The 27,650-nt window shown below is 39.6% G+C and overlaps 1 protein-coding gene across 5 annotated transcripts in view; it reads left to right on the top strand.

Moving 5' to 3' along the window:
• LOC149445610 (serine/threonine-protein kinase BRSK2) overlaps positions 1-24,310 on the top strand; it is a 309,301-nt gene extending 284,991 nt beyond the window's left edge. For 3 of the 5 annotated variants that reach the window (XM_089653532.1, XM_089653528.1, XM_089653531.1), the window contains exons 19-20: positions 5,055-5,102; positions 19,414-24,310. In XM_089653532.1, the coding sequence (XP_089509658.1) occupies positions 5,055-5,102; positions 19,414-19,637 (272 nt within the window). In that variant the 3' untranslated portion in view covers positions 19,638-24,310. The remainder of the gene's footprint in view (positions 1-5,054; positions 5,103-19,413) is intronic. The other 2 variants (XM_089653529.1, XM_089653530.1) reach the window with 2 other exon arrangements.
• The last annotated feature ends 3,340 nt before the right edge of the window (positions 24,311-27,650 follow it).

The raw sequence follows: 27,650 nt of genomic DNA, 5'->3' as shown, positions 1-27,650 counted from the left end.
AATATTATCACACTGTCACATAGAAGAAATACTAGCAAGTACTGTATATGCTGAGACATCATGTAGTGGGCATTGGGTAGTCAGTATTTAAGGTGATGGATGCATTAATTGGAGGAGAGTGAGTTGAGTTGCTGTGTGAATATTCCTCATTATACTGCTATCACCAAGCACTTTTAGGCCCTGCCATCCTACAACTCTCTTTACCTGCATTGAGGTGCCCCTGTCACGTTACAGCAAACAGTATGCTACAAAGGAAGAGTATATGAGAGAGGCACTGTCCCTACCCTCTATTTTTGGAGTTTAAAAGGGAATTTTTGAGGAGTTATGTTAAATCGACTATCACAGCCTACTCAGTTTTCCGTATACAAGTATGCTATTCCACATCATATAATGCCATGATTTATGGTGGTTGGGTATTAGGAGAATGTTGTTCTCCTCAAAGATGTTCTGAGGTGCTGAATAACAGTTGGTAATAATACTAGGCAAAAAGTATGAAGATATAATACTTGCCGGGAAGAGTGGGCAGGTAACAGTTCTCGCACAGTTCCCGATTCAATTTGACAGCCAACAGGTTTTTGTTTCCTTTGTTTTGGTGATCCATGAGAATTACCAATAATTCAGAACAATATTTTTTGTAGGAGGGTCATAGGGATGTTAGCCCCCACTCCAATGGCATGTGAAACATAAATAATTTAAGCAGCATAAATCAGGGTACAGTCCAGTCTTTGCAGTGGAAAGAAGGATTGGCTAACCTTAAACCTTAGAAAACCTGCATGGACCACACTGAATTTCTTGCTACTCAGTGTTTTTCTCCCAATGGGAATCCTTGCAAGGCCACTGAATTTGAAGGGTATCCTCCTTCGTGTCCCTTGTTTCCCACTCAGAGACATAGTCAGGAAGTTACTGTTCACATTATTCTTTTTATTACTGTGTACCCACCTATACTCCATGGGTTCCCACCTCCCTCTTCTGGAAAGCCACAATCTTTGCTTGCATCTGCCCCACTATACTTTTCATCAAAAAGAGATGATGTGGAACCAAAAAAAACCTAAAGCCCAACTGAAGTCTCAACCCCGTCCTCTTTTTTTTTTTCTTTGTAGTCCTGTACTACCGTAGGTTATTATTTTTAGCTGATTCTCTCATGGATATGCCCTAAAACTGATTTTTCTCTTGGTGGAAATAAACATCCTGGCTGCCCACGCCATCGTGCTCTCTGCTAGCATAGATGCGTAATGATCACATTCCTTATTACAAGAGGTAACTCACTAGTAGTGTTGAGGAATAGTGGGGGGTGTGACAAGCTCAGGTTAAATTACAAAGTGCTCTGCACATTTGTAATTTGTAGAATGCCTGTTACATTGCCCAGTTATATTAGGACACACTGTGTTACTGTTGTAACATGAAAGAGGAGGAAGGACTAGGAAATGGAGGTTGTATACACAATGTCCTTCACTGAATATATATTTCTGTGACTTCACTTGGGCTTTAAAGGGGCAGGAAATCATGACCTCTCCCACCATCTTTACCCTACTACAAAGGCACATAGGTATTGAGTCAGCCTACAACATGACTCCTACAAAAAGACATCAAATTGTCAAACCCCAAAGAGAGTGCCTACCTCTCCCTCCTTCCTTCTTCTAGCATTATGCTTATTACTAAAACACAGGGGAACTTTATGTGTTGGAAACTTTTATGAAAAGTCTTCTAAACCATGGCAGTGATACTTGAAAGTGGTGGCACATCACACTGAAAAAGTCACATAACTCACTTCCACTAAATGCTGTTTAGTGGAGTTACTATTTTGTACCGTTAGACATCTGGTTAGAGAAGCTAATTTTTCATTTCACATAGACAATCACTGCCTTAAAACAGTCAAGCTGAAGGTTGGGTTCACACTTACCTGCTGGGGTGTGCTGCATTAACACAAGTTCTGCATTAGGCATTCCATTCAAAATGAGTGGGCTGGCAATACACCTCAACATCCTAGAAAACAGACATGCCTGCAAAGTTAGTGCATTGCACTGCACTTCACTGCATGTGTAGAGACAAGGTTGGTGTGTCATTTAGAATGAATGGCACTGCAATGAACCAATGCAAGTGATGTGCTAATGCACACATTCCTACAATGCAAAAGTATGAACCGAGCCTTAGGGTCCTGCTATTCTTTAAGATGAAAAAAAAAAGATTTTGAAGAGCAGGGCAACTGTTGTTTCCAAGGAAATAAAAATCTCTGGTATGGTCCAGAAAAGTCACATATGAGTTAAACTGCTAAATTTCATAGTAGTAATAGAACAACACTGCTGTGTAGCCTTAAGACTAGCATATCTGAATGCCTTTCACTTTATGCAGTGATGCTGCTTATAGAATTTCATGGCTTAATTGTCACCACCTTCAAAGTCTCACCTATAGTGGAGGAGGTAGGAAGGGATGGAGCCAGGATATGAACTTGAGGCAAACAGGCTGACACTGTTAGTGTTTCCATCTGAAAAAAGCTTGTTCCATGGCTTTCATGCTTCACTTCTTTCTTAGTCACTGTCCAAAAACAAGAATGCAGAATAGGAGGTCTGACTTTTGTTTGACTTCATTTGCTACATGAATGTTGTGGATTAGTGACTCAAAAGGTATCGAAGCCAGAAAGAGCCAGGTAACCAGCATTTACAGAAAGAGATGAATTGCTTACATCTTTCACTGCAAGCTTTCTTTAAGACTTTCCTGTGTTTGTCAGTTAGCTAATGAACAAAAGATACCATGTGAATATGTGCTGCCTACCATATTCTCTTTGTTGCTCCTAGCAAACAGTCAGAATCATACTTTATATCAGACAAGAAAAGAATCTCATTGGTTCATCTAGGTAGTACAGGGGATGAATTGCATAAAAAGATGAAACTTTATTGGTTGCTGGAGGTAACTTTTACTCCATTTTTCTTTGCTCTAGTTTTCTGTAAATACGCCAACTGCCCAAGACTATTTATCTTTTTGACACATTGATAAATGTTGCCTTAATTCCATGGTTGCCAACTGTCTTTAAATTCCAGGGATGGTTCTAAGTTTGAAATATCCGTCCATGTAAGTCCATGATTAGATAGAGCTTACTCACACTATGCTCTGCAGTGACACAGGTGTTTTTGTGTGCTAAGGCTTGCTACCATAAGGCACTTCATTCTTTTTGAGTGGGCTGGAAATGCACCTAAAAAAAAACACCTGCACCGTTTTTTTTTCAGTGCAGTACACCACAATGCACAGCTTGAAAATAGACTTAAATAACCCAATCATGTGAAAATCAAATTCCCATTTATTTATTTCATCTGCAAATTATTAGGTATTCAAAGTGAATAAAGCTACAGTCTATTGCGTGGAGAATCTCAACTCAACTTTAGTAAATCAACCTCAGGCCGTATTGTGAATGCAGATGTAGTGCACTCTTCTACAGAAGACTTTGTAAGTTCTATATAGATACACACATTAGGTTGCCCTGCAGCTGTGTCCTTAATACAGGTTAATTATCTCTAAACTAATCCAAGGCAAATGCAATGCATTAGTAGTGTGAACACAATCTTTATTCTTCAGCTCCTAGAAATGTCCCAAAGTTTCCAGAAAAACAAACCATACCATACATTCAATTCAATTCTTATAATACTTATTGTTATTTGAGCTTTGAGCCTTGACTTAATATAGCATTGCATAATTAAAAAAAAAATTAAACGTTTAGTTAGAGGAAGAGCCTGATGTACTAGCCTCAGGTGTCTTATAAGTTTTGTATTTTATAAATTGATATATCCCTGCCATAATTCATGTTCCTATCTACCTGGGCATTTATGTGTTCCTGCCCAACTTTGATGGTTCCTACTCTTCCTGTTGCATTCTCCATAATAGGAATAAGCTCAGGTCTGTTCGGATCCTAGTTGAATCCACATAAGTGAGCCCACCAGGAAGCTGTCACCGTACTGGGACAGTCATTTGCATCCAGGGCATTCCCTGCCCCACAACCACATATATACAAGGGGCATGTATATGTGGGGCGAGGAATGCCTTGGTCACTTATGATTGACTAGTACAGGTGACAACTTCCTGGCGGGCTCACTCAGGTGGGTTTTGGACTAGATTCCAAACATTTCCGAGCTCATCTCTCTTATCTTTAAGCTAAAACAAATAAACAAATAAATCTAGCAGGGAGAGCAGAACACTCTGTTATGGCCACAGCAGATGTGCAGATACAGGAACTCAAATTCAAATGCCAAGAATCAATAAAAAAAAAATCTGTCAGATGGTTTAATTCTCCATTATCTCCCAAAAAATATGAATTTTGAGTGTAATGACCCTTTAAAATTTTCCATTTGTGTTTGCAAGGCCTATGGTTCACCAAAGCAGTGTTGTCACGCAACAGTAACTTAGCAATAGTGACCCTAGAAGTTGAACATTGTTGGCAGCTATGTAATTCCAATGTAAAGTGTGCTCTTCCTAACCTTCACTGGCTGACTTGGAGACTCTAATCCATCTCACATTTTCATTGCCATAACATTAATAGTTTCTTCCTAGCGTTTTATTTTAAAATTCCAATGTCTCAACAAAAGAGACACCATTACCTAGCAGTAGACTGCCAAGAGAATAACCTTACACGATTTGTAGGCAAACATTTTGAGCCTTTTCATAAACATGGGTTCTTCCACACCTATACACTAAATACAGCCATGTTGTGAGTTCAATTAATATTTGGTCTGTTCTTTAACAATGAACTGTGGACGTCGCTGTTCCATGAGAGATAAAATCTAGATTACAGTGAAATTACCTGTTCTCAGTGAACATACAGACTTACATTTCTAAAAAGTTTGAAATGCTGTTTCACTGCGTACTTGAGCCAAGTATATTGTCATGTCAACAGGTTCCCACAAAATGGTTGCTTCCACTGTATTACCTTATAAGCTTGCACTATCCACACACATAATCCAACAAGAACATGTATGGTGTAATAGAAAAGTGGAAATGTGGGGGGTGCGTTTTGTGTGGGAATGTTTGGTTCATGTCCCCCACCCTGTTTTTCCCCTTGTGCTGTTCAGACCCCAATAACTGTATGGAGTATCTCAGTGGGAAGCTCTCAAAATGTGGTAAGGACCCTCCAGCTGTGTGCTCATACCTCTGCTGCTATTGCTATCGCTCTCCCTCTTGCTACCCACGCAGACTCCCTCGCTCATAACAATTCCTTCCCTTAGATTCCCACCCCTTCCTTAAACTAAACATGCACCAATGTAGACTGATATGCATCACTTACTATACATACATATCACTACACAAGAGGGCCTTAACCCAGCTATAGGAAAGTAGAAGAATTCTGTAGCCGCCAGTTGAAGAATGTTGCTTTGTAGGTACTGTAAATATAGAAGATGGTAGAATATTATTACACACGCTTATAAACATCTTTTTTATTCCACATACAACACTATGTAGTCCTTAAAACACAATAAAAACATAGTTACTTCTTTCTATACAACAGAGAACCCTTGAATCATCAATTGACAATTTTCAGCTGAGTTAACATACAAGTCCCCAAGTAGTAATTTATTACCTTGCAGACTGCCAAAATAGTATCTAAATACATTTACATTTGTTGGATGATTAGCACCTATTATGCATAGTTAACTATGCCTTCTTTGTTAATGCACTATAATATATAATAATATATACATAATAGATGCTAAGTTAACTATGACTTTGTGACTATATTATTGGACACCTCTTCAAATTATTGAGTTCTTATGCACAAAGTCAAGTCCATAAAGACATGGCCTCATAAGTCTGTGTCAAGAAACTCAAGTGGCCTGGACAAAGCCCTACTCTCAGTCCTACTGAACACCTTTTGAGAAGAAATGGCCCATTGATTGTGAGCCAAATCAGCCTGTCCAAAATCAGTATCCTGTCTCACAAATACCCTCTTGGCTGAATTGGCACAAATCCCACAGGCACACTCTAAGATCATCTGGAAAATTCACTGAAGAGTGGAGGCTGTTAAAGATGCCAAGAAAGGGGAGGATCTCACCTTAAAGTATATCTATCTCCAAAACCTTTGTTTTGCTTTGGATAGAGTGGAGGAGGGTTAAAACCATGTCAGTTTTTTTTATCTATGTCTCATTAGGGAGATTTTCCTTAATTCTTGTTCTGTAGACTCAACAGAAAGTGTAAGGATATTTTTCCAATAAGAGTCCTTTTTGGAAGATTACCCTCTACTCTGTGACAACTGAAAATGTTGGGTTTACCCTTACTTTAAATCCCAGTGACATTTGTGATCAGTACACCTAGAAAGGGTGACTCTCCCTGATGGGGACAGATTAAGCAATACAAACTTGACAGTGGTTCTAACTTTTCCACAGGGTATCCAAATCTAAAAAAAAAATTTCCTTTAGTTATACTTTCTCCATGAATTTGGAATAGGATGTCCCAACAAGCCCACATGGTCAGTTGTCCACAATCATTGTCTATATAGTGTATATACAGTCATGAGAAAATGTTGGTGAACCTTAGGAAACATCAAAATGGTTTCAGTGTGATCAAATCTGTATTTAACTTGTCAGAACAAATAAAAACAATTTTATCTGACTAAAAACATTCACAAGATTTTTAAATTTTACATTACCATATCTGTGTTAAACAAATGGTTTTAATAATCAAGGTCATTGATGAAAAAAGTAGATGAACCTTGGGGAGAATGAGAGATTGACAAAAGAGTATTGAGAGTCAAGTATTTCAGTCAATTGGTAAAGTGTAGAATTGGCCTGGTCTGCAGTAAAAAAAAAAGATTATTACCTGTTTATTTTTACAACATGATTCTACTGATGTGCATGGTCTGATTGAAAGAGATTTTGGAAGATCTCAGAAGAATTATTGAAACCCATAGGACTGGAAAAGCGACCTGGGCAAGACTAAAAATAGATGCCCCCCCATCTAAATTTGCCCCACCCATTCCTGTTTAAGATCCACCCCTTCATCTGTAAACACCATCCCTTCCTCTTTAGGCTCCACCTCTTCCTAATAGAGCTCTGCCTCTTCAGAGGAGGAGGTTATTGTTTAGGTTGGAGAGGTGGAGAGGGGTTTATTGTTTAGGATGGAGAGGCGGGGAGTGGGGTTATTGTTTAGGATGGAGAGGTGGGGTTATTGTTTAGGGTGGGGAAGGGGGTTATTGTTTAGAGTGGAGAGGTGGGGAGGGGGTTATTGTTTAGAGTGGAGAGGTGGGGAGGGGGTTATTGTTTAGGGTGGAGAGGTGGGGAGGGGGTTATTGTTTAAGGTGGAGAGGATAGGAGGGGTATTTGGGGGTTAGGAACCCCACAGCTGCTAATCACTGCTCTGCACTACAACACCCAGTAGAACCTCCCTCCCCCTTCCAAGAAGTTCTGCAGCAGTAGACAACCAGAGAAAGTTTTCAGAACTGGTGAAAGGAGGAGTCTGGCTCAGGGCAGGACACCTTGGCACCAGAACACACTACTCACTGGACAGAGCAGAATCACCATGCAGGCACCCCAAGAGAAGGGAACAGCAGGTCGCAGAGAAGATGAGGACAGGGCAGAAGGGAATGACGCGGGGCCAGCGGAGGGGACACTGTATGCAGGGACACTTAAACCCTGCTGCAGCTGTAGCACCTGACAGTATCATCCATTTGTGCAATGTATTGTTGGAGGCCCATGTTCAGTGAACACCCTGCACCCATGGATGATACGCCGCTGGCCTGGGGGCATCACGTGCCCCCCCTGAAAAATGCTACCCAAGCAAACGCCTTGTTTGCCTCGCGGTAGATACACCCCGGGGTGTGAGGTACACTCCTGAGACAGATGACAAAGAACTTTAGTGTGGCTGCGTAGAATCTGCAGCCATATCTTATACTTTAAACCATCTGTATACATGAGTCTACAAATAGTGCTCTGTTTAGAGAATACAAGACACCAAGTTCCAGTACAAAAGCAATATCCCAACTGTGAAGAATGGTGATATGGCATGGGAATGCTTTAGAGTCTGGAAAGCTTGCAATCACTTAAGGATCAATGAATTGCAATTTCTAATATGAGATTCTCCAGTAAAATGTCAGTGCTAGTTTGCGATCTGGAACTCAGAATGTTGGATCGCATAAACCCAAAAATGATTTTAAACACAGGAGTAAATAAACAGCTGAATAGCTCAAAGAGACCCAGGTCAGAGTTCTGACTACATTCCAAGTGAAATTCCATAATAAGGAGGCTTTTCAAGCAAGATATCCTAAGAATATATGTTTTTGATACAGGAATGAGCCAAAATATCTCCTAACTCAGCACAGCCCAGGTCTCATTAACAGCTATGGAAAGCATTTGATCAAGGATGTCACAACTAGCTGGTTAACATACTTTATCCATCAGTGACCTTGAGTGTAAAAAAAATGTCTTTGACATAAACATGGTAATTTCAATGTTTTATGATGTTTTCTAAAACTAACTTTAGAAGTTACCTTTTTATGCCTTAAATAAAGATAGGATCACATTTTAAGAGTTTCCTAAAGAAATCCAGAAACTTTCATTGGCTTGATGGCCTTTTTTTCTCATAACTATAATTAGATTGGGATGCCTATCTGTCCATTTTCTTTCCTAAATTATATTCTGACATTAAATTCCCACAATTACAAACTGAAAATCAGCTGTGATGGAAAGTGGCCTCACCCTCTTCTCTTACTTGTTGGTAAAGTTGCTTGCAACTCTTTGGCTTGTTTGGCTGCCATTTTTCCCAGCTTCAGCTGGTAGCAGGGGAAATCTTGTATCCAAGAAACATGAAATGCCCCGGCTCAATTTTGTTCGAGTAAGACTGCTTTCTCAGCAGATGCCTAATCTGGAAGCATTCAATTTAGTAGTCAGTAATTTTCTTCTTAAAACGTGCGGCTGTCCCACTGTGCCCACCCCGTCTCTATCTCTGTCTCTTCTCTCTTTCACCCTTCCTCATGAGGTTCTAGGTTTTCTTTTTGTGTCTTTTTATCATCCACGTCGTGTTCCCTTCTGTTTATGTTGCTCTGTCATTTTCATTCCGTTATCACCTTTCTGCTCTTACATAATGACATCCGTCTCCACCATTTTGGTCACTGTACTGGTCATGGCTTCTAGCCGTCATTTCATTTCCTTTAAAAAACACATGACAGCAGTGAGCTCCATCACATAACACATTGTCATTGCAGTTTATGTAGACATAAAGTATTACTGTCTTGGCCCAGCGCTTGAAACATGAACTGAAGGCAGTCTTCCCCATAATGACTCCTTGTATAAAATTGGAGGAGAGGAAAAGTGTAAAATTATGGTGAGCGGTAGAAAAATCACACCTGGAATCTGATTGGTTGTTGTGGGTAGCAATATTCTTTTCTTTTCCTCCATTGTGTATATATGAGGATTAATGGATAATTGAATTAAGTGCTCTTTATACTTCTGCTATGGAAGCAGCAATCTGTAATACTCTCATGTTGATTGTCCTGGGCAACAAAGTCATTTCATAATCACAGGTTTTATCAACCCATGCAAATTTCACATAAATATTGCATATGGGCCTGATTATATAGTATGCAGTGGCCCAGCGTTTAGGACTTCAAACAAAATGACCCATATTTATTTATTTAAAGTGTATCTTTTGCCTGTGTCTTGTGCTGACAACTGTTTTATGCATTAAGTGGTTTCCTGTGAAACGCTTCATCATCTAAACTTTGCTTGCACTGCAGGTAGGTTACAGGTACACTTTAGCAGAATAATATGAACTGGAACAGAAAATTAATGTTAGAGGGTTTATTCTGTCCTGAATGTTTTGATACAGCAAAGGCAGGCAATTCCATTACATATCAATATTACATACTGTATTCACTCTTACACATCGGCCATATGTGACTGCAGATTTTACTGCATTCTCAAAATATCTCAAAAGTTAGCTCATCTGAAAATAACATTCCTTTATTGTTGAGTGTGGGCCACATATATATTTTACGAACACACATGCCATTTGTATAGAAAGATGAGTTAAAACAGATGTTATAATGTATTACTCGCGAGTCCCTTCCTATCCAAATAAAAAAATAATACGCAGAACAAAGCATTTTACTTATGTGTGCAACAGAAACATTGTTTTGCCTATCTGGCCATATGATTTGCTGGCTGTGAAACCGTTTTTAAAGAAATAAATTTGATTTCCTCACTTAAGTTGGCCACATACATTACCATCTAATTGCACAATCTACTTTGGGGCTGGTTCACACCAGACTAGTTGGGTAGCGTTGACCAATGCAGTCCCAATGCAAAGACATGGCAAGAAGTCCTGTTTTGTATAGGGACCTTCATACCAAAGCACTGATGCAGGCATCACTTTATCGCAGCGCAATACAGTGCGCTTCAACACATAGAATTTTCATATACGATAGGTTAAAAAAAGAAAGAAAAATGAGGCCTTCAATACATTCCAACAGTGCAAGGCAACGCACCTTCACTCCGCAAAGAAGCAGTGCACAATGTCATTGCTGTGTGGTATGGTGTGATCCAGCCCTTACATCTACCATTAACTTCACTGTACAAGGGCTTGCCTACGTACATATAGACAGGCCATTGCATGGAAAAGTTTTAACAAAGTATAGACATAGGAAGACCATCACATGATAGTTGTAGCAAAGTGCAAAGGTTGCACAATCAGATTGTAAAGTGTACGGCCGGATCTACACTGCACACTTGTTACTCTACCTCTGAATCCACAATTTCCACATATTGCATCCCAGAATCCTTTGCAGGTTTGGACAAGACACACTATATAATCGGCTCCTGCTCTGCTTTTCTCACCCCATTTGCTGCTTTTTCATTGCCAACATGCTAATGTAAGTCTCCTTTTCCCTCTCTCACGCCTCTAATCGCTTCATATGTCCACCTGTCATTCAGCTCAGTGCCTCTAAAGACTACAGCATATTGCAGCTTTCTATGACAACAGAGCTGATAGATTGCTTGTAAAATGTTCCATGCACAGAATTCTCTGAATGATTTGTCTTCATCTGTAACTGTCATATTGTCTCATATCTGTCTATGGCTGTCTCTGCATATCAGTGCCTCTTGTGCAAGCAACATCTATCTCTCTACTCCTTCTCTCCTATCTCTTATAGCTTTCCTTTTTGTCCTTCTCACTTTACCATTCTCCTTATCTTTTACTAAGCTGTGCTGGTGCAGCTGCTTTCTGTTTTTTAGAAGTACTTGTCACCTGGCTATTCTGGATATGGCAGCTTTATGGGTTGAACCAAGATTGATCATACCAATGTGATGAAGAACTAGTGGTATTACTGTGGTGCAGCCAATTCACTGTGTAGAACTAAATTTAAGTGAATAGGACACCCATAGCAGCCAGTCAGTTTTTGTCAATTCCCAGCTCAGGTTAGAAAATGAAAGCAAACGAGCAACGCTGCTATTAAGCATTTGTTCAGACTGAGTGGGAATGCTCTCATGACCTTACACTGTGGAATGTCCTTCCCATACTGCAGTAGGTATGGATGAGGCTGCTCTGGATACACCAGGTGGTGTTCGAAAAAAACTAAAAATTTCAGTTCACAAAAATAATATAGCATAGGTATGGAGTCAGTATTTTTCCTAAAACAAAAACCCCAAAAACTCTACTCTTTAGAAATTGTTTGTTTATCTCCTCCATGAATAGTTAAATTTTCTGCTTTCTTCAATAGGCAGCTAATAGAACCTACAGTAAAAAAGAAAGGAAACCGGGGGGGACCGACTGGCACAGAGGTCCTAATGAGAACAGGCAGCGGCTACAAATATAATGTTTATTAGCAAAATTGAACAAAATTGAAAAACAGACAACCTCCACTGTTAGGTGGAGGTCGTCTGTTTTGCAATTTTGTTCAATTTGGCTAATAATCATTATAGTGATAGCTGCTGCCTGTTCTCATTAGGAGGTCTGTGCCAGTCGGTCCCCCCCGGTTTCCTTTGTTTTTTACTGTATGCTCACCAGTCCTGAGGACACCACCGTAGGAGTTGGTGAGTCGGCCTAATTATTATTATTTACAATATTCAAGATCTTCCCTTGTTTCAGGAATTATCACTGGGAGGCATCCCAATTTTCTTGTGTTTTTTCTGAGCTAATAGAACCTCACAATCATCCCAAGGCAGCTAGTGATTTTTTAAGGTGGGGACAGCCTGCGTGATATTGACTGTACTGTATTGTATATAAGTTCAGGTTGAGACTTAGGGGCTCATTTAAAAAGCAACAGTATGGTCCACCACTGCTGTAAAATAATAAAAAACACATTTCTATTAAAAATTAATTATATGGCCACACCGCTACTATATATATATATAAAAAAAATACACATTTGCATTAAGAAGCAAAGAGCAAGGGAGGGTTATAAATCCCCATTAGATTTTTTTTCCCCCCATATATGTCCCATTGCGGAGATTTCCCTTCACTTCCTGTCCCATAGCCAAACAGGAAGTGAGAGGAAATCCCTGCAAATTAAGGGAATTCTTTGGCGACCCCCAGACCACCAGAACTAGTGTCCTCATTGGAAGATTTCCTCTTTATTACTTTTCTGGGGACAACCCAAAATTTGGGGTTTTCTTTTATTTTCACTTTCAATGATGATAGTAAACAGGACAAATACAGAGGGAGAATCTACTTAAAGCGGAGCTCCACCCAAAAGGGGAAGTTCCGTTTTAGGCACTGGTCCCCTGCTCCCCATGAGGAATTTGCATCTTTGGGGGGGAGCAGATACCCAATTTTAACAGGTACCCATTCCCACTTCCGCTTTGACCACCTAGGCGATCAGAAGTGGAAGTTCTCCTTCCCCCCTCCCTCCCTTAGTCTACTGGGACACATGACAGGTTCCAGAAAACTGTGGGACCATTCACAATGTGCAGCGCTACTTGTGCATGCGCGTAGCCACACTTAAGATGCCGGCTCCAGGGAGAGAGGACGGCTGATGAACCCGGCTACAGGGAGCACACCGATGAGTACCTGTTTTTTTAAAAGTCAGCAGCTACAATTTTTTTTTAGTCATACTTTAGGAAGCAGTGGTATAATTGAGCTGCTGCTGTACAAAAAAAATAAAACTACACATTTATTTTAAGAAGCAGTGGTATGGCTGGACTGCTGCTGTAAAAAAAAACAATCCACATTTATATTAAAAGCAGTGGCATGGCTACACCCCTTCTAAAGTTGTTTGGCTGGGCTGCTACTATAAAAAATATATATATTTTACAAATAAATGGTATAAAAAAAGCAAACAAACTAAAATACATTTTTATTAAGAATCAGAGGTATGACCAGACTGCTGCTGTATAATAACAAACACCTTTATAGCAAGAAAAAATGCTGCAGTGGTGTACAAAAAAAGGAAAAAAAATGCTCATTTATAATAAGAAGTAGTGGTATTATTGAACCGCTACTTTAAAAACAACATACAAAAAAAGCATTGTGCTTTACAAATGTGCTCTGCTGTTTGCTGGCTTTTGGAGCGCAACAGAACTGAAAAAATGGTGGAAGGAGAGCCCAGTCATGTGACTTGTGAAAAGTTGCACGACCGGCTCTTCTTCAATCAAAGCACTCTATTAAGCAGAAAGAACCTTGTGGGGCTTCAGTGGCTATACACAACGGTTCCATTTTTATGAATGGGAAGGGCTGATGTGTGCATAGTAAAGAGCAGTGTAAGGTCATGTGACAGCACTATCAAAGAAGGGAAACCACACAGGGCTTTAGAGTCCCCTTACCTACATTCACCAGGAGCATCATGTTTTTTGCGCACTTTTTTGTGTGAACGAGGCCTTAGGGGTTAGTTGAAGGTTTAAAATTGTGGTAAGAAAAGGGAACAAGACAGCCAACTACACAAGATTAGCACTTGGGTGAAATATTCCATCAAATTGGTGTGAAAAATTGGTTGTTCTACTAGACTACAACTAGAGTTTATGTTTTAATGCACTTTCACAAGTACTGGTTCATCCTACAAAAATGTCATCTTCATGAGAATAGCATGAAAATATTTAGTTAGTAGGAACTTTATATACTATCTTTATTTTTTTATTTTTTTTTTTTATAATGTCTATTTTGTAAATGTCAGCACTGATAAACTGAAGATTACTGCAGATCATATTGTATAGGTGACAGGACACAATTTAATGGAAACTAGAAACTATTCCATAGCTCATTAATACCTTAGTATTTAGTGTGGTTACATACAACGATTGAAAAAGTTTGTAAACCCTGAAAATGTAAAGTCTGCTAAAATGGCATTAAACCTTCATCTAACTCTGAGTTATAAATGAAGACAGCCTTTTTTAACCACTTCCCGTCTGGGCCATGTACATAAACAGCCAGATGGGAGCATTGCAGAAGTGAGTGGCTGTTTATAAATGTCCTCCCCGCTTCCCTGCCTGTGTGCACTCCCTAGGAGCACACGGCACCGCGATCCAGTGCCTGCTATGTCCGGACACAGTGGAACACTGATCGTTCTCGGGACCTCTGTGTGAGGTCCCGATCATGTGATCACTGATTGGCCAATCAATGATCACATGAATAGTAGTAAGCAAGATGTCACTTCTGACATCATTGCTTACTACTAGTGAAATCTGTGAATGATCACAGAGATCACATGGTACAAGGCTATTCACAACAGCCTTGTATCATGTGACAAGCTGTGACCAATCACAGCTCGCACAGTATTTCTTAATGGCTGCAAGAATGCAGCCAGACAGAAGGAGAACTTATTGCTTTTACAGCCTTTATGGGTGTAAAAGCAATCAGTGTAAAAAAAAAAAATTCTTCATCACCCCCCACAAGTAGTACAGTGTCACTGTGCTGACACTGTACTGCTAGGGTGACAGTATGTTAAAAAAAAAACCATAAATAATAATATAAAAAAAATAAAAATAAAAATGTAAATAATGTTTTGAAAATTATAATTTTTGGTTATAAACTAATTTGGGTTATTTTTTTTTTTTTTTACTAAAAAGAAAGAAGAATACATTTTGGACAAGATTTATGAAGAAAGATTATTTATTTGCAAAATTTTATAAGAAAAAGGCTTTTTTTTCAAAATGTTTGGACTTTTTCATTTATATAGCAAAAAAATAAAACTCGCAGTGGTGAATAAATACCACCAAAAATAAAGTTTTATCTGTCTCAAGAAAATGCAAAAAAATTCATATGGGTGTTGCATGACTGCGCAATTGTCATTCAAAGTGCGATAGCACTGAAAGCTGAAAATTGGCCTGGACTGGAAGGGGGTGAAAGTGTCCGGACTTGAAGTGGTTAACAAAAAGACGTGAGACCTGATTTATTACTGCTGCACAGCAAAGCAGAGCAAAACATGAGTAAGGAGACAGAATAGTAAAATGTTGTAGTTTTATTAACAAAAACCTTCTTCTGCCTCTTGCAAATAGCACAATGTCAGTAGAAAACCTGCTTTAAACAATCAAGTTCATTTATTAAAAAAAAAACCCCAAAAACAATAATCTCAAGCCGGTGCTTTTTCTACCTACAGGACTACACAGGGTTAGGCATTTAGGCCAATTCATGTATAAGAATCTGTTTCTGCTCCTATTTTTGTGACGTCTTGATTAAGTAATCTGCTTCAGATCATACCACAGCATTGAAGAGTATTAATGGTATTTTTTCATTTGAAAACTGTGTTCCGATTAAGTAATCTGCTTCAGATCATGCCACAGCATTGAAGAGTATTAATGGACTTTTTCATCTGAAAATTGTGTTCCTGATTGGAGACTAATCTCAAGTCTACAAAAATTATTTTATAATTCTTTGCAGTCTGACGAGCATCAGCAATTCTTTATGGAATAACATCCAAAAGACGAATGCCCAAAAAATAGGGGTAGATCATGGACGGCCTAGAGCAATTTGTTCAAAATACATCAATACTGAAAAATTTAAAAAGCTTTATCCAATATTTATATTAAAATATAACAATCATTATGATATGTTTTATTATTATTATTATTATTATGATGTATTTTTGTTTTGGTATAAATACTGGGTAAAGTGCTTTTGATTTTTAATGTGTAATGATAATTTTAAACAAATTATTTTTGGTCACCCTTCATCAATCCCTTTCTTTGGGGCTTTTTCATTTTGTATGTTTGGAAGGTCATCCATTACTGGACCTTGGGTGACTTTACAAGTATAATTATTCTTATGTATGCACCTTAGCCCCTAAAACTGGCAGTAGTCTTTAAAGGAAAACGTTCAGTGAAGTGGCCCTTTAATTAACCCCTCTTACCTTCCCAAGTGTAGCCTGCCCTATGAAATACCTTCCTATCTGTTCCTGTGATCATTGGGATCAATGGCTCTCCATCAAAACATGACTCTTCCATGCATATCAATTGATGGAGGTGCAGCATACATGCACATTAGGAGGACCCAGCCAGGACTTCTTTAATGCAAAGGCTGTTAAACTCTGCACATGTCAACACAATGAAGATCACTAGCGCAGGAAAAAGTGAAATCATTTACCAGATGGCTTTACTCAAAGGGGTGAGTGAGAGGTTAAAGGGCAGCGTCACTAAATATAAAGTAAGGTCCTTTGAAATCTACAGTATTTTGATTGGGTCACAGATTCTGGAATAAAGAGCAGGTATCTAAAATTGTTATTTTTATATGATTACTAGAATGAACTGATGAACTGATTAGAGTAACTCCAATTGCCTTTTTTTTCAAGACGTTATATTCGTTATTATCCTAAAGGGTTTTTAGTGACCTTGATTGTTTAAATCATATATTCAATAAACATATGGTAATGGGAAATTTTGTGATTGTTGCTTGTTGAATAAGGCTGTATTTGTTTCATTATCATCCTTTGGATGAAGATCCGATCACATCTTAGAAGCCATTCAAGCAGCAATCCACAAACTTTTTCTCATAGCTGTATAATAAGACATGAATTAGCTTAATGAATAATTATATGGAACAGTAATAATTTAAAAAATAAAATGAATTACAAAATTGAAATATATTAAAAAGCAATAAAATTATATATATTGCTTGCTTTAAAACTGAACCCCACACAAACTGCCAAACAAGGTTAAAACTACAAATATGTGAACTGTCTTACCTTCCATATGATAGCAGCAGTATTTGTGTTCAGTCATTCTTGTGATATAGGCACCCCTGCCAGGTCAATGAAAATAGTTTTCTCCATTGCAGTGCAGCAATACCTTTTAGCCACTGAATCACCCCCACCTTTCTAACTAAACAATAAATTATTGGACCATCATCACAATGGTGAAGTTATCACTCTTCTCACTCTGCTTCTTCCTCCTGCAAGCATACTTCAGTGTTCAACTGACTGCGCAGTGCAACAAAACCTGATCAGCTTATAATGGTGACTCCATCTCATCCAGATTGAATCCCACCGTACAGGAATATACTGTAAAGTCAGCTACGATAAAAAACAGATCCAGCTACTTAAACTAGGTATATAAAAAAATAAGTTTTTAAGAAATAAATAAATAGTGGTATTTAATACCTGCCTGGAGTTCAGTTTTAAATAAAGTAAAAAAATTGCCCAATTACAGCCACAGTGTCAGTGCAGTCGCCATGCGGCCCAACCACACTAAGAGCCTAGTACAGCCTGTCCGCATACTAATTTATCCTGTAAATGTATTAGGACAATTCAAAAGTTATAAACACAATTCGGATATAAATCTGTCAATACAACAATATTAGTAAAATAGTTTTCTGTGAACGATAATGGTTGTTTATTTTGTGAATACATTATTTAATGCTGATTAAACAGAATTTAAATGATACTTTTCACACTAAGCCATGGTCTACATATATGCGGCCGTGCGGGCTGCGTTTTGCGCGGGCACAGGAGCCCATTCATTTGAATGGACTCCCGTGCCCTTGACATGCAGAGAAGAAGTCCCTGTACTTCTTCTGAAAACGCAACCCGAATGGGAACCTCGGTTCCCAGTATGGTTGCACTTTCCAGTGTGGGTGGCGTGCCATTAGAGCTAATGGCACCTGCCCGCGGGTCCGCATTCCTCTGTGCGGGTGGTGCGGCTGCACGGATTTTCATGCGGATCTGCAGCGGCACCACCTGCACAGATGTGAACCTAGCCTAAGGGGTTGATTTACTAAAACTGGAGAGTGCAAAATCTGGTGCAGCTGTGCATGGTGGCCAATCAGCTTCTAACTTCAGCTTGTTCAATTAAGCTTTGAAAAAAAAAAACCTGGAAGCTGATTGGTTTCTATGCAGAGCTGCACTAGATTTTGCTCATTGCTGTTTTAGTAAATCAGCCACTAAGTTTCTTAAAAGATGTAGGTTGGCTCCCTATACACTATTATGTTCTAATGTGCATTGACACCTACAAGATGGTCACTATTCACTATTGTGAATATCATGTACATGCAGTGCAGGTTAGAAGTGCAGCACACTTTGGTAGTCAGTACTGTAACCTGTGCTGTATGGTCATGACGGCCTCCTCCCTATACAGATCTGGTTGTTGGCTGTCCAAACATACAATGTAATAATGTAGAGCAGTGGTACTCAACCTTTATAATGCCGCGACCCTTTAATACAGTTCCTCATGTTGTGGTGACCCCCAACCATAAAATTATTTATCCAGTAATTATAATTCATGAAGTGTCGTTTTACCTCCAATACTGCTGCTTTCAACACAGTAGCAGCTTTTAACAGAGTAGCTGCTTTCAACACAGCAGCTGCTTTCTACACAGTAGCTGCTCTTTACACATCGGAAATATGTGTTTTCCGATGGTCTTAGGCGACCCCTGTGAAAGGGTTGTTCGACCCCCAAAGGGGTTGCGACCCACAGGTTGAGAACCACTGATGTAGAGGATGTCAAGGCGCAAGACTGATCTGATTTTTCCAATGTACATAAGTACCTGAATAATCTGGTGCAGAGCTGAACCAGATTTTGCAGTCTCCAGTTTTAGTAAATCAACCCCCAAGTGTTGCTTTTCAAGTTAGTATCTATACTACATAGCAGAATATTATTTTCTCTTACTTTTTTTGTTTTCACCAGTTCAGTATTTTAATTATTCAAATTTGTTTGCTCCTCATCACTCTTGCTCACACCACTTCCTCTGCATCTCACCCCTCGCACAGTTTCTTCTTCATCCCTTCTGTAAAGTGCACCTGTCATCACATGGAGGTAGCCATGGTCCTGAAAAAGAAACCTATTCAATTTACTAGAAACTGGTGACATCATTAGGAATGCAACCAAGGAAGCCAGTGAAAATCAATGATGTCACAATGAAAAGACTGGCTGCTTCCACTTTAAGTGACGGGCATACTTTAATTCTCCCCAAGTCTCTTCCATTCTGTCTTTCTTTCTACCTTTCTTTCTTTCTCTCTCTCTCTCTCTGCCTGTCTCTTACCCTTCCCCTCCTCTCTCCCTTCCCTGTTTTTCTCTCTATCTCTAGGCCGCCCAATCAGTAACTTCTTTGACGTACTTAAACAACTTTTTTCAGACGAGAAGAATGGTCACGCTTCTCCCGCCCCTGGGCCCCACAGCAAGCAGCGTCCGACTGATAATAAGGAACAGGGGCCCCTGGGAGCCAGCGGGAAGGAAAAAAGCAGGAAAACCAGCCCCGTCATCACTCAGGAGACCCCTGTCACTGCTTCTCCCAGCAAACAGGGCACATAACAGAGGAATATTCCTGCTGTGACCTCAAGATGTCACTAAAGCCCAATGATACCACAGGGAGTATGCCCTGCAATATACTCAGTGATCACAAGATGGCAGTGTCACAGAGTGGTACTATAGGATTTGGGCCTACTCTGCTGACATTTTTTTGTGCTGCTTGAACATACCCAACATGACCCATTAAGGACTTTAAAAAAAAAAAAAAACCATGGAGAACTTATACTGTCACAGTTTCAGAGATTTACAGGTGGTAGTAGTATTATAGTGACAGGAAGGTGTGATTTTCTTATGTATGTCTTCAGAAAACATGTACGCTAGAAATCTGTAGCTTTTCCAAACTTTGTGGATCTACAGATCTCAGCATGATCTTTTGTTATGGAACATATTTCAACAATGACATTGACCACTGGGACTGTATTTCCATCACCATTTCAAGATCAGCAGATTATTGAACCCTGATGTACATACAATGAGGTGCAATTGATAATGATTTTTCTCGTAGCCTTGGGATGAGACCATCACCTTGTCAATTGCAAATCATTTTTGCACCATCATTTCCATTATGGAGCCAAATGCACAAATAAGCTCTGAGATTTGGGTTCTCCTTCACCCTCCATGTCATGCCAGATTGTAGATAATACCGAAGTATGAATTATGGATTTATCTTACATATACATATATATATATTTATTCTGCCATGTAAATACATATATACGTGTGTATATATTCCTGCACACCCTTGTACCTACAGTATTAGTACTAAAGATAGAAGTGCATCATTTGATAGCCGGAATACTGAATGTTTATGTATATACAGCTATAAATATGTATATAGAGAGCTCGGAGCACAATCGTTATTGGATGCTGCCTGCTTGGTTCCAGCTTCCTAAACTAATGGTTCTCCTTTCCTGTTCTATGTGTTTGTTTGCCATTTCACCTCTATAACACATCTTCTCATGAACTCACTTCTGTTTTTTCTTCCATTTTTTTTCTTTTATCTCATGGTTTTTTATATCCGCCTTTTTTTTTTGCATTCTTTCTCTCTCTTTCTCGCATGTGTCTTCTCCCTCACTTTACCCCCCCAGGAATTATCCCAAAAAGCTAACCAGCCGCCCTTCTTCTTTCCTTGTCTGCCTGGCCAGAAGATGACCCTGACTCCACCCTGCACCTGCCACCCAGTATGGAGCCTGCAGCAGGGACATCTCTCTTTCCGAGATGGGCAATAAAGCACACAGGAGTTGGGTTACCATCGAGTAATAGTTTAACTGACCATGATGTTGGGAGTTCACACTGGTTCTTGTGGAACATTGCAAGACACAACAGTTGTTATTAGCTTAATGATAACCCTACTCCTGAAATCCTGCTTAGCTGCACCACCCAAGAATCATAGACCCGTACTTGAATGCCTAGGGTTGTGTGTAGCTTCCTGGGCAGGAAAGGGGTTCCATAGATTATATTAAGGGTTTTTAATGCTGAATGTATTTAAGGGGTTACATATGTTTACACACAAACACTCACATACAGCACACACACTACAGACTGCTACATGAAGAGAGGTTTGAAAAGAGGAGCTGTGTTCTGTACTGAACCCCTATTTAGGGCAGTGCCCTATTATTCGGCTCTTGGGGGGTTGGAACAATTTCTGAGGGATGTACACAGGGTGGGTAGGAGGGGATTGGCATGTCCTGTTGCATAATGTGAAATATCGGGGCTATTTTTATAAGGTTTGTAAGTTCGGGGTTGGGTGTTAATCCTTTGTGTTTAAATTATTAACTGCTAACTGCAAGATTGGCCTGTGGATCAGTGTTGTGCATGGTGGATAGAGACACAAGAGTGCCCAGCAGCACAAGAGCATTGCGCCAGTGTTTACATATGTTCTTGCCTATATATATAGAAGCACACAGCACTCTGCAGAGTGCCTAAATGTCAGAGTCGAAAATAATGGCCCCACTTGATGAAGAAAGCAACACACACCCATTCTCTAGTGTATACTCAAAAAAAAAAAAGATGGAGAATAAATGGTTTCGAGTTCTCACAAAACCTTTAATAAAAGCAGCCATATTGCAGGGTAAATTAACTTTTCAAGGTCAAGCCCGGTCTCCTTGATTTGTCTTGGTTTGTTTTGTCATGCCATTTTTTACAGTCACTGATCTGCATGACTGCACACTTCGACAAAATGAACTCTCCTGTACGATAGAACATTCTGTTTCTATTTTTCTTTACCGCCAAAGAAAGAAATGGGATAAGAATATGAAGAAATGGGAAAAAGCTGTGCTTCTCCTACATTGTACCACCTTTGGCCTGGTCTGATTTGGCCTTTCCATAAATTCATCCCATTTCCAGGATTTTGGTGCTCAACTTCCCCTTCCCAGTGCATCCCTTAAAATGTTCACTGTTAAGACTAACTACACAGGCACATGCACAAAACATCATTGCTGTAAAGAGGTGATCACATTTATTGTATTTTGACAGGCTCAATTATTATTAGTTTTGGTGATATTTAAATATGATGACTGCCTCCAAGCATTGAACTCATTAACAAAAATCATTGACGGGATGAAGATCATTTTAAAATACTGATAATTTTATGACAGATTTCCTTGATGTACGTTTTACAATAAAACTTTTGCTGGCGCTAAATAAAAATGGCATTAAAGTAAATAATTACATTGAATATTAAAATCTAACCAAAAATGTAGACATCTTAAGAATTAAATGACTTATACATTGTGGATTTTGTGCATTTTCATGGTCCCTTATAAGTTATTCCAGAAACTTCACACAGCCATTGCAGCTTTCTGGAGGTCTAGTTCACTGATTCATACATTTTAAAGTTTTTTGGAGACTGGTATATTTTTTAAAGATTCTCACTCTTTCTACTATACTATACCCTACATGTGGAGTGGCAATAACAGAACCACTTGCTGTTTAATGACTGATAACCTTTCATTTCAAAGCCGAAGCCGCATTTCCCAGATTTAAGTTATTTTTAGATATAAAACAGAAAAAGCTAACATCAGAACCCCATGATGTTCTAAACCTGGGGTACTGCATTCACAGCCTAACCAGAATTCTCCAAAACTAAACCCCATCTAATTTTTGATAGGACCTTTAAAATGATATAAAATTAATGCTTGCCTTACCATAGCATAACAATTATTTAAACATGGTATATGGTCAAAATTATGTTGAACCCTGCAGAATGATTAAGTGCAGATGTTTTAGCCATTGTTAAATCACATAGCCATGCAAGGTTATTGTTAATGGTGCAGCATACAAAGCTATTTTAGATCATTCTTTGCTTCCAACCTTGTGGCAACCGTTTAGTGAAGGTCCTGTTTTGTTTCGGTATGACTGTTCCTCTGAGCACATTGTCAGATTCACAGAGACAGCTTGAAAAGTTGGTGTGGAGGAATTTGAGTGGCCTACACAGAGCTCTGAACTCAACACTACTGAACACCTTTGGATTGAATTGGAACACTGATTGGGAGCCAGGTCGTCTTATTCAATATCAGTACCTCACTTTGCAAATGTTCTTTATCTGAAAGGTGAAAAATTCCCAATGACTCACTCCAAAACATGTGCCATGGGCTGGTGTCCACAAGCTTTTTGTTATATAATGTAAATTACTCTCTACCTTGATTCCCAACCAGATAGGCCTGGATATGGATAATGGAAATTGTAGTGTGATAATAGTCTGAGTTTGGAACACTGCTGCCAAAACAACTACCGATACTCCATCTACAAATCAGGGTAGAAGTCAATAACCTATCTTCCCATAACCTTCAGGGCTCTGCAAAGTGCATGTATGTATTAAATTCTGCAATGCTTGAAAGGTACTGTATACAAAAGCATGCCATAGTCTGCCAGTTGTATGCGTACCACACTGCACTCACTGTCCTCTTGGCGTCTGTACGTGGCACAACGTTCCACAGGCCTTTCGCACAGTGTGTGGTGTGAAAGTCTCTGTTATTTATAAATACAATATAAATATATATATTTAAGCTATTAGCTGTACAAGGATCAAGTTTGCGATGAATGATTCCATTGGTATGTAAATAAACTGTTTTACTGAGCATATGTCCTGTGAATGGGAGACAGCACAATACATATTTATGGTTCAGCAGGAGAAAACACATCTTACCACCATCTAAACGCAACTAAAGTTTCTTCATGAAAAACAAGGCCTCAGTCTTCTATCTTCTTAACTCCTTCCCTGTTCTCTCTTGTCCCTATAATTTTAAAATCCATCCCATTTGTTGTATATACGTCTGAAGCAAATGACGATCAGAGGGTATTATGTACTAAGAGGTGCTGAATTTTTGGGGCAGGAGAGATGTAGGGGCAGGGCTAGTGACTTCTGGTAACCCTTTCAATGCTACTGGTTCCCTGAAAGGGTTCATGTCAATGTTCTGTTGATCTCCTGTCTTTTTACACTTGCACATTTTACAGTATTACGCCCCACTCAACTGCCGAAAAACCAGGCGTACCCAGCTCTGTGGCAGGAGTGAGGGTGGTAGGCATATGGACAGCAATATTCTCCTTGTGTGTTTTGTAAAGCCAGCGGGCGCACACAGCGGCATGTTACCCACCCGCATTGGCGTTCAAAAAAGAAACAAAACAAAAATGAACGTCAGAAAACAACCAATAAAATTGTTCAGTATGTACACAAACTGCTCTGGTGTCATTATTACAGAATGTATTCTTATCAATGTTATGGCTCTCAAAAAACGGAGACTGGATAATGGATACTTGCACGGAGGAGGCATGGATGCAACCATTGATGATCTTTTACTTTCAAAAAGAAGAACTCCCTGACTGATATTCTGATTCTTTAGTACTTCCTGAATCACAGACTACGAATAAGCCAGCAGATCAATTTTGGGTGTCAGTCTGTCCTTCTTGGTCCACATGCTTATTCTGGGCGTCTAAAAGTTTGGAAGTCAGACAAGCAAATAGCATTTTTTAGAAGGCAATCAGTAGTAGCAGCCTCTGTATTTTGTATAGTACAAGTTTGTTGAGAAACACACAAAACCATCTAAGTTGACCAACATACATTGCAAATATTTTAGCAGACTTTATTGCAGATTTGTACCTTTACCTGTTCTGAAGAGCGGTTTGTTTTACCATGTCCTTTCTTTGCTCACTGGATAGAAAGGACAGCCTTCATTTTTTCTTTCTAGAAAAGCTGCTGTCACCTTTAGTATGTTTGCAAAGCCCCCCACTCCACCTATATTGGTCTTACCAGTGCTCCCTTCCAATTCTGCCTTCATTGTAGTTGGAGAAACTATCCAGTGCTTTTATATAGGGGAGCATGTGACCTCCTAGGCCTGAGTACTTTCATATGACAGAAAGGTGACGTAATTGCTCCCCTAGCCTTTGATACTCAAGCAACTCCTTGGATTTCAATGCTGGATGCGACAGAGGCAGGAGTTGCCAGGGAGTGCTGGTAAGGGGAGTATAACTAGGGAGGGGGAGGCCTTTACAATCAGTCACTTTCTCCTGTATGGGTAAGGTAACAGTGTCCCTTTAGGTTAGAGTGTAAGTTCCCTTTCACCAAAAAGCACACCATGCTATCCCATATGTTATAGCAGCATAGTGTGTTGAACCTACCTTCCAGCCAGGACCAGGGGAAACTCGGGCACTGCCTGAGGGCCCGGGGTCAGTAGGGGGCCCCATGAGATTCCCCTGGTACCTTTTTCATATGCTTTTTTGAGTTTGGGCAAGGACACAGGGGCGCCATGATCCCCTATTGCCCGGGGGCTCCATGAGTTGTCAGTCCGCCCCTGGCCAGGACTCTCTTTTTGTTTAAAGAAGCCCTCCTAAATCCCTCTGCAGCCTGTGATAGTTCCATCCTGAGTTGTAGGGACAGAACAGCCACTGGGACCATTGCCCCCTAGTGCCATGGGAAGAAGAGCATCCTTGTTCCTTTAGGCCACACATGTGCAGTGTGCACTCTCATGTCACTTCAATGAGCTCAGTGGCTATGACAAGAGAGAGTAAGGCCGCCCATACATGAGTCGATTTTTGAACGATTTTTCATTCGAAAATCAGACCTAAGAATAATCTGCCGATTTTCGCTCTGTTACTGGGGTGATTTTTGTGGTTCCTCCCCATTTTGTTTATCGAGCATGCTGGAAACTTCGTGAAAAACTACCATTTTTCTAAATCATTGGTGGCACCATCGGATTACAGAACAAACTATGTTTTCGATCAAAAAATCGTTCGGAATGTGACACATGTATGGCCTGCTTAACACTGTGTATGTGCTGCTCACAAGAACAGGACTACGTTTTGTCCCATGGTACTAGGGAACGCTGCTCCCCACAGCTGCTTCATCCCTACTATAACTCAGGATGTCTCTTGTTACAGCCGCTGAGCTCAACATGTGACAGAAGGGTAATACAATGCATACATCTTTTAAATTTGGTTTTGGACTACATTCATTAAAACAGAAAGGGAGCACTGGCTGGAAGGTAGGTTTAGCACACTATGCTGCTATACCCATATGGGACAGAATAGTGCACTTTTTGGTAATCATTGCAGAGTAGAATGGCACCAAATTCACTAAGCTCTCACTAAATTTGAAACTTTCCTTGCAAAGTGAGAAGCCTATTTGCATTTAGTGAATCAACCCCATAGTGTCTGTACTTATAAAGAGAATAATAATCACACTACTCAGCTTTTTGTCCTGCCAAGGCAAAGTCTGTACAGGTGACTTTTATCCTAATTATACATTATGTGCAATTGACACCATTATTAGGAGCAAAAAGTTGTGGCTTTTAAAAACAATTATTGGCAACAAGTAAAACCAATCCATTTTTAAAGCTATCCAGCAAACAGTACAACTGCCACTCAGTTGACCTTATTCCACTAGAGCCAGGTTACAGAGAGGTCCTCACATATCGTATGGCTGGGTCTACTTCCTATACTCTGTTACTCTCCTCTTTTATACCTCCAAGCACATTCAAACAGCCTAAGCAACGGGTGAGGAATGCTGGAACACTGTCAGTGCAAGCATCCTACGGAGGGCTGAGAATACATTTCCTACATTATAATCAGGTAAGCAAAATGGCTCACAAATCACCAACGACCAATATAAGGATTTCACTATGCAGTACAATAATGTCTGGATGAAAAAGTGAACCAAGAGAAATTTGAAGCACTGAAGCTAATAGTGTCTGCCAGTGAGAGATTAGGAATTTGGAGCACCCAAGCTGGATCTCTACATCAGTCCATTGTGGAGCAAGGATTGCCAAGGCTGACTTTCAGTTTGAACATTTTATTCTAATGGATTTTTCCAGTCCGTTTAAATTACCATTCATATGGCCAGTATATTGATTGCTATCATGACTTTTACCAAGTATGTCTCAGGAGGTGTTTTCGCAATATCAGGATGTGGTGAACTTGGTAAGACAATTGAGGTACGGTATGTATGAGCTGACTCATACTGTATTTAATGTATTTTGAAAAACTGTTTGCTCCTTACAGGTTATATAGAAGACCGTTTTCTCAATTTTTTTCTTTTGTAGCTGAAGGTTTACAGCAGTATTTCAAATTTAGGTTAAAACTTACCAGTTTTCCCCATTGATACTTATGAATATTCTTAACTCCTGTCTGAATTATAATAAGAAAAAGAAAGCATCACCCAAAAAAGATTTTTACAATATTTACAGTGAAGCAGATAAGTGTTTGATCCCATGCTGATTCTGAAAGTTTTCCCACTCACAAAGAAATGATCAGTCTAAAAATCGAATGGTAGGTGTATTGTAACACTGAGAAACAAATGATGCACTGGTGCACCATGCATGAACTCACCTCGTGGAGTGTCAATGATCATGAGAACAGTGAGGAGTCATCCCAGAACTACATGTGAGGATCTTGTCAATGATCTCCAGGCAGCTAGGACCACAGTCACCAAGAACACAATTGGTAACACACTACACCGGCAAGGATTGAAATCCTGCAGTGCCCGCAAGGTCCCTCTGCTCAAGAAAGCACATGTCCAGGCCC

This window comes from Staurois parvus, unplaced genomic scaffold (assembly GCF_062004578.1).
Source record: "Staurois parvus isolate SC_StPar_1 unplaced genomic scaffold, SC_StPar_1.0 ptg000715l, whole genome shotgun sequence".
NCBI classification, from domain to species: domain Eukaryota; kingdom Metazoa; phylum Chordata; class Amphibia; order Anura; family Ranidae; genus Staurois; species Staurois parvus.
This window is presented reverse-complemented; position numbering and strand designations above follow the sequence as displayed.